The sequence below is a fragment of the Artibeus jamaicensis genome, unplaced genomic scaffold (assembly GCF_021234435.1).
Source record: "Artibeus jamaicensis isolate MK-2021 breed Jamaican fruit bat unplaced genomic scaffold, CSHL_Jam_final scaffold_1283, whole genome shotgun sequence".
Taxonomy (NCBI): Eukaryota; Metazoa; Chordata; class Mammalia; order Chiroptera; family Phyllostomidae; genus Artibeus; species Artibeus jamaicensis.
In genome coordinates, this window is record NW_026522028.1 from 971,398 (window position 1) to 982,779 (window position 11,382).

Sequence of the window (11,382 nt, forward strand, 5' to 3'; positions counted from 1 at the left end):
TGTTTTTTTCAATCTTCAAAGATAACTGAGAAACAATAAAATCGTGAGAGAACATGGAGTTCACCAGCTCATAAAGTACTAATAGCAGAGACATCTTACAGATTGAACTGTGTCTTTTCAAAATGAAAAGATAAGTGCTTCTTTGCACAGTCAGGAGTGAACTTAGGAAACATGCTTTTAAAGGGTCAGAAAATAAAAGTTCCAACAGCATTTGGCTAAATCCATGGAGGGATACTTCATAAAGGGCTATAAAAATGAAACATCGTGAAGTTGTTACACAGAGAAACTTTGGAGTCTACAAAACCAAAGATGATAAGCAAAGTGACTCCACCAAAAAGAGTAAACAAAGCTGTACAAATCCTGAACCTACACACTGTAGCTTTTCGAGTTCTCTTAAGTGTACATGTAAATTTGTAAACATTTGATCTTTGACTCTAAAACTATAAAATGTTTGGCACATAAAACCCTTTTTTAAAATTTATTAAAATCATCTTCAGTTGCTGAATATATCTTCTGCATAAATGTTTTTCTTCATGAAAATACACTGTTATTCTCATGAATATTTAGATAGTGTGCTTGCAGTAATAAGGACTTTATGATACTGTACAGGCACTTGCTATAAATATAAACATGCTATCAATTTTGGTAAAGGTAAAAACATAACATTATTCAACCTCAAGAATAAAGAACAAAGTCAACACTAAGAAAATGTGTTTCACTGACAATATTTTTTCTTTTGTAAAGTAATAGTAATTAACACTTCACAGTTCTCAATTACAATTTACAAAATACAGTATTCACTACAAATACTATGAACACATAAAATATTAATACAATATTAAAGCAAATGTAAATTATTTTTCCTAAAATATATGGACCTGGGTCTGAGGCTTACTTTTATTTATTTTATTAAGTAAAATAATATTAAATATTCAATTAAAATAAAACCATACTTTTTTTTTACTTATAGAGAGCTTTTATATACAATAAAATTGTATAATCTGGTGAGGTTTTAGAATAAAGAGAGAAAATGAACAAATCTTTGAAGTACTTGTTATTTACAACTGCTAAAAGAGATTTCTGGAAACTATAATATAAAGATAAAATTGTCTCAACTGTATCATTGCTCTAAAATATAACCAGAGTCTAAAGGCCCATACAGTCCATGATCACTTGCCATGAAAGACTCTCTCCTTAATATTGGGGTCAGACCACAAATGAGCCTAATATTCCACAATCCCACAGGCACCAGAAATTTAATCACTTAAAAACCAAAGCATTGCCCTAGCTGGTGTCGCTCAGGGGATTGAGCGAGGGCCTGTAAAAACAAAGGCTCGCAGTTCGATTCCCAGTCAGAGCACATGCCTGGGTTGCAAGCTAGTTCCCGGCAGGGGATGCACAAGAGGCAACTGTACATTGATATTCCTCTCCCTCTTTCCTTCCCTTCCCCTCTAAAGATAAATAAAATCTTTTTAAAAAAAAAAAACCCAAAGCATCAAAAGCAAAATGAGTATCATTCAATGAGGAACAATGATCAGTTTTGTTTCTTTATATCTTAGCCCCCCTAAAATTGGTAAAGTGACAGACTGCCTTTTTCTTAATAATTCCCAGTGCTCAATCAAGCAGCCCAGAGAACATCTGCACTTAGTGTCCGACAGGTTTAAGACCTGGTTTATGCATTTCACAAACAGTCTCAGAGAGAAATGTCTTCCCTGTGCAGAGCTAGTCCTCATTTCCGTTTTGCAGAAATGACAGCCCTGACCATCCAATGAGAATGAAGGGATAAGTACTTTTATGCCTGCTGTACACCAGCAATGAAGAGTGTGCATGAGCACAGGCAGACAGGCCTTTATGTAAACCCTTAGGTCACAGCAAAAATCTCCAGAAATAAGCCAGTCTGAAGACGAGCATTTACTCTTTCAAGAAAAAGTTCATAAGAGCTCTCTAGGAACTATCATGTGAATTTAAACTTGAATACAATAGGGAAAAAATTTGGGTGTCTATGATAAGTACCATATGACAAACTTAAGTACATATATAATTAAGCACAGTACATTTTGTCACCCAATTTATAAATGATGAATCTCAAGGTCAATGTCATTGAAGATAATTGTACCAGATCACATGGCTTGTAAGTCACTATGCTCTGATTCTATCTCAGGATGACCCTAAGGACTAGGTCAGTTCCATGCCTCCATCCTGCCTTCTATCAACAGGTTCATCAACAGTCATCTGAGAGTGAGGGTATGTTAATGAGAATCATAAGCAGAATGAGTCATCTTTCCTGAATAATTGCCTCTCAGTCTTTTACAATCACCGTATATAACGGCCTCATAGGCATTTGCAAGGGGTGGGGAGGTGAATCAGAGAATCCGTTAATTATACAAGGTATATGTTTCAAATAGGATCAACTATCTTCCAAAAGTAAGTTGATTTTTATGTCATGAGTGTTTACCTCGAACCTTGCCACGATTAGTGATTTTAACCTCTTTACAATGCACTTTACTATTGGCAACCAAAGTCCCAAAATTAACTTCTGGCTCAATGTCCAAATCACAGCATGGAATCAACCTAGGAAAGGAGAAAAGAAGACCACATAATGAATTGTAACAATTATAACCTTGTGGTTAAGTCTACAGGTCTACTTTATGGTGGCACATTTGTCAATAAAAGGAACTGTGCAATCAAGACAAGAAAGCAAGATACTAAGACACATTTTAAACAAAGAAATCAGACTTTATGCATCTGAGTACATGGTATAACCTCCCAAGTACTCACCTTCAGAGGCTACCCACATGTCTCAATATTTTGGTGCTTAAAACACATTTGGAGCTCTGTTTTGGAATCTCTGCCCAAACCTATAAAATGCATCCTTTTGACCCTCCTCAAAAAGGGTAGAACTGACCTTAACAAAGTAAAGTAGTTTGGATGATACCAAATCTGATTAAATAAAAGAAGGTATGATGCTACGGTGAAAAATGGAATGCAAATACAAATTTGAAGAAAAAAACATGAGATAAAATTTTCAACTATTAACAACTTACTATATTGTTTCTATTTTATTGGAGACATCTGAAAGAGGCATGTAACTCTCTTATATTAACATTTATTATATATAAGCAATTGCATCTTTGCAATCTTAGAAACTTTTAAATGTGAAAGAGGGACACAGTTTTTAGGAAGACATAAAAAAAGTGTTCAGCCCTGGTTGGTGTAGCTCAGTGGATTGAACACAGGCCTATGAACCAAACAACCGCAGTTCAATTCCCAGTCAGGGCACATGCCTGGGTTGCAGGCCAGTTCCCGGCAGGGGACACACGAGAGGCAACCATACACTGATATTTCTTTTCCTCTCTTTTACCCTTCCCCTCTAAAGATAAATAAATAAAATCTTTAAAGTTTAAAAAAAGTGTTCAAATTCACTGATTTTATATTTCTCTACTAAAGCACTTTAGGAAGATCAGATAATACAAACTTCTGGTTTCCCAACAAGATTGCATAAATCCATTTGTCCATGTTCTGCCCCACTAAGCACAACTATAAAGCCTAGAAATGGTGCAAGAGGCAATCAAAGGAGAATGATGAAAATTGGTGAAAAGGTAGAGCTGGCTGGTTTGGGACCCGAGGACTATAGGAACAATCTGGAAATGCAAATTAAAGCTCAAATGAAACTCCAGTACTGAAATGGCCAAAATTAAAAATAGTGACAGCAACAAATGCCAGTGAAGAAGCAGAACACAGATTGCTCATACATTGCTCACTGGAATATAAATGGTACAGCAAGTTGGAATTTTCTTTTAAACTAAACATGCAACTACCATATGACCCAGCATATGAAGATTAAAATTTATTTTCACACAAAACTTGTCCATGAATGTTCACAGCAGCTTTGTTTGTACTAGCCAAAAATTGGGATTAGCCCTGAAACCCTTCAACAGGTCAATGGTCAAACAAACTGTGGTATATGTGTACCATGGACTAGTTCTCAAGAAGCAAACTATTAATATATTCAACAACTTGGTTGCATCTCCAGAGAGTTTTACACTTGATCTTAGCCAAAAGGCCGAGAAGCGATCTCCAGAGAGTTTTGCTGTGAAAAAAAAAAGGTCAATCCCTAAAGGTTGTACGACATATTTGAGATGAAAAAAATTTTAGAAATGGGAGACAGATTAGTGGCTTTCACTTTAGGGATGGTGCTTGTGAGGCAGAAGGGAGGTGGGTGTGGTTATAAAAAGTAACAAGAGGGAGGGATCCTTGTGGCACTGCAACTCTGCAGTATCTTGAATGTAGTGGTGGATATGAAATCCTACACAGGTAATACAATTGTGTTCAAATTAAAAGCCTATACACACACAGGATTTTAAGTAAAGCTGTAGCAATCTGAATTCAATAGGTGGATTGTTCAATGTAAATTTTCTAGTCATGGTATTACCCTATTGTTTTGCAAAGTGTTGCCATTGGGGAAAATGCATGAGGAATCACTCCTTTTAATTACATGAGAATCGGCAATCATCTGAAATTTTTGAAAAATAGAAACATAGCAGCAAGCTTGCTCATGACTTCTGCCTTCAGCCCTGCCCATCATACTTTAAGGAGGCAGTGTTGTCTTTCTCTTGCAACTCTGGCGAGCAGCTGGCCTCTGATGAGAGAGGGCATGTTATGGGACTAAGGCAGAAATCCGTTCTCAAAGGCAGGAGCATCTTCAACATTTCTCTCCATGTACAGCACAACCAAGCAAATCTGAACGCTGGTCACAGGTATGTCAATGTGCAGAATGGGTCCAAAATGACATTACTCAAAATAAAATGTAAATTATATATTTGTAATGGCATAATAGTTTTTCTTTCTTTCCTAACATGTACTAACTGTTTGATTCTTATGCAGAATGGGATAGTGTGCAGAATCAGAACCTCTCAACACACGGAGAAACAAAATAATTGCAGATCTAAATGTAGTTTATTAAAATGAAAAAACACAAGGGAAAAAAATAAAAGGGTACATGTCTAATACTAAAATCATATTAATATTTCAATATTAATTCTGATGCTGGTAGACAAATACCACTTTCTTTACTAAGTCTTTTTGTCTAAATGTACCAAAAAATAGGGGAAATAAAATAGGACATGACATCAAGGAAAAAAAAGAATACATGCAATTGTTGAATGTTTTTAAGTTATCTCAATAAAGAAATACCAGCAAACTAGTCTTCATTTCTTCTAAACCAAAATTTGCTAAATTTGTCCTTTAAGTTCAGCTGTAAGAAAACTACAGATAAAACAAGCCATGTTAGTCAGGGAATATAAAGAATATTACTTTGACCTTAAGTTTTATTTGAAGAGTGCTCAAAATGTCAGCATGGAATATGGAGAATACGTACCCAATAAGAGGGATCTCTATTGCTTTGTTTCCTACTATAATATATAGTTGGTCAAAAGTGTTTTCATCTTTATTTGGATGATATTCCACCGTAGCTGTAATGTGAAGTCCTGAAGCAAGTTCTTTCTCCATATTAGGGAAACTCACTTTGAACTTCAGTGGAAGAAAAAAAATCAAATTACACATCTTAATTCCTAATAAGAAAATCATTTGAGCAAAATCATGCTAGGAGTTTACATTATTTCAAGAAATATTTCAAAACATCGGCAATATCGCTACCCTAAAGACAAAGACTAAATGGCTATTTATACCTATCGGATTCTAGATCCTTCAGATATGCTTTTAACAGTACAATTGAAACTGACAATGCAGTCAGTTGAGAAATAGTATGTAACGCTGAGGGGTACTTAAATATAGAAAAAAGGAAAAGCAAACTAATAAAAATGTTACTCAACATGTACACAGGCATAATACATAAAAGCATACGCATATACATACATGTAAAACATACATACACACACATAGCTTTTTATATACTTTCCACATGGGAACTGAGACTTCATAATTTGCAGGAAATGTACAAAAGAAATATGCTAAAGAGGGGAAAAACACTTTTGTTCTTTTCAAACATTTGCTAAACTCCAGGAAAAAAATTAAGGACCAAAGAGAACTGCTATCTGCGAAGCACTTATACTAACTAGGTCAAGCATGCTACATCTCAGTGCACTTCTACAGTCCTGTAAGACTGATATTATGGCTCCCAGCATATAGATGAGGAAAATGGAACTTGTAGAATGTAATTAATGCCTAAGGTCACTCAGGCACTGTGGATTCAAAACACACATCTACCTGCCTCTAAAACTTAAGCCCTTTCCCCACAACTATACAGAATCCCTCTCCTGAATACATAATCTTTTTGAGGAAGCAGACTATATGCCACTTGAAAGTTAAATAAATAATGTAAACCTGGGACTAATTAAGTGTCACATGAGTAATACAGCCATAAGTATCATGAAAATCCTCGGGAGAACATGATTACTGCGGGCTAAAAAGAAGTGCACCTGGCCTAGGCTTAGAGATGCATGTTAAAAAGTGGAGAAGCAAGAGAGGAGCTCCCTGTGGGGGCAGGAATATTTCAGACACAACCAGAGAAAAGAATAAGCAAAATAATCTCTCAGCAGGCAGCTAATAAGCTAGTCTCACTGAGCAAAGAGCTTCAATCAGCAGCGATAGCAGTCATGTTGAAATGAATTATTCAGGGATTTCAATGCCAGGCTGAGAGTCTAAGCAGTGCTTTAGAGCAATGAAGGCGATAGAGCACTGGAATGATTTGTTGATAACCACCAATCTGAAAGCATCATACCTCCAACAAACAATGATTCTGATACCTCATAACTATCACACTGCAATCCTCACCCCCTGCAATTACAAAACAATTAAACAACAATAGACTGTTCCTCAGATTGGCCTTGGGGTGCTGGCAGTCTACACGTTATGTTTGACTGTTTAACTGTCTTCCCTGAAAGAGGCTCTGTCTTTAAGAAGGGAAACCAGGGCTTCAGCAGCAGGTGCTTATGGTAAAACAACAAGTTGCCGAGCGCTTTGAATGGTCTGCAAAGTGTATAAGGCACCTCCCTGCTTTTAGGAGCTTCTGAACTGACCATTAAGAAAAAAATTAAGATTTACCAGGATTCAGGCCTGGTTGATGTGGCCCAGTGGATTGCACACTGGCCTGCAGGTTCGATTCCCAGTCACAGCACATGCCTGGGGTTGCGGGCCAGGTCCCCAGTAAGAGGCAACCACACATCGATGTGTCTCTCCTTCTCTTTCTCCCTCCCTTCCCCTCTTGAAAACTAACTAATTAAAATCTTTAAAAAAAGATTTACCAGGATTCATGGACACACAAGTCCAAATTATAATGAATGTCTTTAAATGCAATTGGTATCCAGTAGGGTAGAAATAATTTGGAGATAATACAAAAGAAGACTTGTTAGAGAAAATGAGAACACACATTGACACTCAAAAATGGGTGGAATTTGGAAAGGGATGATCCTTGCAGGAGAAGAAATAAAAATATGGCTCGAAATTTTTTAAAAGTCTGTGCCATGATAGGAAGGAAACAATTACAAGAAAGACTGTCTTGACTGAACCAGAGGCCACATGAATCAGGACTGTGTTGGCAAAAGTGTATCTTTTTTGTCCTGGCTGACGTAGCTGAGTGGATTGAGCGTGGGCCTTTGAACCAAAGGATCGAGGTTCGATTCCCAGTCAGGGCACATGCCTGGGTTGCAGGCCAGTTCCAAGCAGGGGACGCACGAGAGGCAACCATACATTGATATTTCTCTTCCTCTCTCCTTCCCTTCCCCTCTAAAGATAAATAAATAAAATCTTTAAAAAATGTTTTTAAAAAAGTGTCTCTTTTTTATTTTCTACTAGCAGCCCACAGTAGATGGTATATAGTACTTCATATGACATATAGTAGGTACTCACTACATAGACAATGCAGAATCTTGAGCCAGGATGGAAAACAACTAGTACCATATGTTAGAATAATTTTTAAAGTAATTATAATAGTGGCAATGACAGGCTCTCTACAAATCTCCTTGTTTTTCTTTTCTCCTCCAAGACAGTTAATGCATTTTCTGCTCATCTATCTATCTCTTCCCTACTTCCCATTAGAACTACGAAGATCTGCAATGCCCATCATGGTCTTGCAACAAACAGAATTTCACAAGGCGATAGGCTCCTGGCTTTGGCCTCTAACTAGTAAGACTGTCTAGTCATTCTCTTGTCAATATCAAGACATGTGGTTTAAACAATTTTCCTTTTTAACTCTTAAATGCAAACCAAACCAAAACAAACTATATCATTGTTCTGTCTGCATAAAAACCAGAAGACATCCATAAAATAGTATTTGCTCGCATGTGAGATTACTGCCAGCTTGAGGTTTAAAAGCAAGTATTTTCGGATACACAATCACTTGTTCAATAATTATGTAGTAAGGTAGAGAAATAAGCTTTCCCACTAATTATATAGTATTTGGAGGAATCAGGTACATTTTGATTTAATGAGCAACTAATAGTCTCTTGTGCTGTACCATTAAAAAATAAACACATTACTATTGTTAAAACACAAATAAGAAAATGAAGAATGTGTGATTCCATTTATATGAAACACAAGAACAGGCCAAACTAATCTCTGGTGTTAGAAATCAGTATAGTGGTCTTCTCCAAGGGGTGATTAGTCCAGGTACTGTATAAAATCTTCCTGAATACTAGAAATATTCTATGATTTGGTCCAAGTGGTGGCTACATGGGGGCATACTTACATATATAAACTCATTAAACTTCACTTTCAAGATTTGGGCACTTTAGTGTAGATAAATAGTACATCAATTTATTTAAACATACAAAAGTAGAACATTAAAGTCCTTTTCCCTCATTGCCTTCCTATATTAATTGTGTTAAATATATGTACATTTAACACAAAAACACACTGACACCTTTCCATTTCTGTACATATAAGTCCAGCTGAATCCAATACTATTCATCATTAGGAATATTCCATGAAAAAGTCAGTTATTCATCATCTACATATCAAAAATTCTTTCCTGTACCAAAAGTCTCCCTGATAATGGGTGATCAGAGTAAACTAACAACTATCTATTCACACCCACTCTCTAACTGTGAGATAGAGATCAAATTATGTCAACTTGTAGGTCAGAAGATAGGGGCGGCCTCTCAGAACATTAATTTTGCTAATGCTTAGACATGGACTGACATCCTGTGAGTTTCTAAGTCCAGTGAGGGAAGAGCTATGTTTGTCTTGCATTCCTCACACCTGCTGCCTATTATACAGTAGGTACTCAACAAGTATTTGTTAAAATGTAAATAGTAAACCTTCCCAGTATCTTAAAATATCCGGAATAATCAAGCACTTTATGGTTCAAAGGTTGGTCGTCATTAACTCTACAGAATCATGAGACACAGATTCTGGGCCAAACAGAGACAGACATGGAACCCCCTTCCCTACTTTCCATACCCAGAATGAAGAAATTGGGAGGTTCTAGATTGAATTTCCCCACTCTGTGTCTCAACCCTAAGTAAAAAGGATAAACAAACAAACAAGCAAGCAAGCAAGCAAGCACAGTTATTCATAGAGACACGTAACTCACCGCTCCCCAGGAAACCCAATCCTGCTCCCCATCCCCACAGGAGTCCAGTGCCTACTCTCCAGGACAATGCAGACACCCAAGTGGGAAGGCAGTATTAGAGCCCCAGTCCTCCTGAGGTCCTGCTCAGAACACTGTGGGGTGTGTTACCTGTTGATTGATCGGCTCCAGAAACCGGATCTTCTGGTTACTGCGGCCAAGATTGTGGATAGTAATTGGCTGGCGGTACACCTTCCCCGCCATGGTGTCCTGGAACTTCAGTTCCAACGGAATCACCCGTAGTTGCAACTCCTTCGGAGTCTCCACTTCCCGAGGGATCAGGGAGCCCCTGTGTGTATTCATATCTGTCCTCTGGGTAGCCCGCCAACTGAAGGGGATTTGTCCCACTGAGGACTAGCGTTAAAGCCCCACTAGTGTTTACGCCGTTGCTAGGCAACCACTGGGCACCGCGGGAGCGGAAACGCTAACCTGCCTCGAAGCCACCCTAGCTTCCGGATCTGGAGATTCGAATTGAGAAAGCGGCCAAAATCTCGCGAGAGCGCTGGGGTTACAAGTGTCACTGGAATAGCCTGAAAACTTGGCAAAGCAGCCCAAATCCCAGAGTTATCTCACTTTGCCATGGCCTGGCAGAATTTTAAGATGACCCTGGTAGGGGCATCTTCCTGGACCTTTCTCAAGATGAGGCCCAAAGAACAGTGGAAGTGATGTGCCCACAGGGTTTATTAAAGCAGCAAGATGCAACTGTAATGGAGGAATTCAATGGAAACAGAGTGAGCGTCCCTAGAGGTCCTGTTTAGTAGCCGTTAGGCGAGCGTTTCTAAAAAATGTAATAGCAAGCTTCTATGTCTTTTGTTAAAATGCAGATTCTGTTTCAGTAGATCTGGGGCAGGGCTGAAGAATCTATTAGTAACAAGGTCCCAGGTGATTACAACTCTGCACTCCAAGTGCCACACACTGAACTTTGTTAACTACCCTTGTTTCATTTGTGAAACCAAGGCGCTGCTCAAAAGACTGACATCAAACATCTTCATAGCTAGATGAGCACCTTTCCAACAGGCAATGATTCGTAGTGCCCAATCTCTACTCTCTCCTCATCTTCATCTACTGTGATGGCCTTAGGGCTTCAAAACATATTAGGTGAGTAGTATTTCCCTTCATTAATCTACCTCTAATCATAACTGTATCACACTTATTCTACAGACCTTTATTAATTTGGAGCCAAGCACTGCTTTAATAGTTATTATTTTTCTTATTTTATTTTCAAATTACTTTATTTATTTATTGTTAGAGAAGGGAAGGGAGAGAGAAACACCAATGTGTGTTTGTCTCTCACACGCCCCCCACTGAGACCTGGCCCACAACCAGGGCATGTGCCCTGACAGGGAATTGAACCAATGACCCCTTGCTTCATAGGCTGGCACTCAATCCCCTGAGCCACCAGTCAGGGCTATTTTTGTTTCTTATTTTTAAAACTAGATGAAATATGTATATATATTACAGAACAGACCCAAGGAGGGTGTACGATATGCTATTACCGAACCCCCACTAGGTTCGCTATGCCCGCCGCCAGAGGAAAGGCATCTCTCAATGCCACAGATTTGTGAAAAAGAAAGATTTGTTTAAATAAACATGTTTATTTAAAAGTTATACAGACTAAAGTCCTTTAGAATACCCACAGACACACACAGTCCTTCCTTTTCCCTCTGCCCTAGTCTGGGGTACCATATATCAGGAAAAGAAGTAGAAATCCGTGATTCAGGCTCCTGACACCATCAGCTGTGTCACCGCCAGGATCTCCAGTTAATCCAAAGCCATGTGGCACCTTCTCATGGCCC

The 11,382-nt window shown here is 38.1% G+C and overlaps 1 protein-coding gene and 1 pseudogene across 1 annotated transcript in view; both read right to left on the reverse strand.

Moving 5' to 3' along the window:
- CFAP47 (cilia and flagella associated protein 47) overlaps positions 1-9,889 on the reverse strand; it is a 338,472-nt gene extending 328,583 nt beyond the window's left edge. Inside the window, 3 exon segments of the mRNA XM_053655801.1 lie at positions 2,456-2,571; positions 5,378-5,529; positions 9,698-9,889. Coding sequence (XP_053511776.1) covers positions 2,456-2,571; positions 5,378-5,529; positions 9,698-9,889 — 460 coding nt within the window.
- Positions 3,934-4,075, reverse strand: LOC128625962 (uncharacterized; annotated as a pseudogene).
- Positions 9,890-11,382: the final 1,493 nt, after the last annotated feature.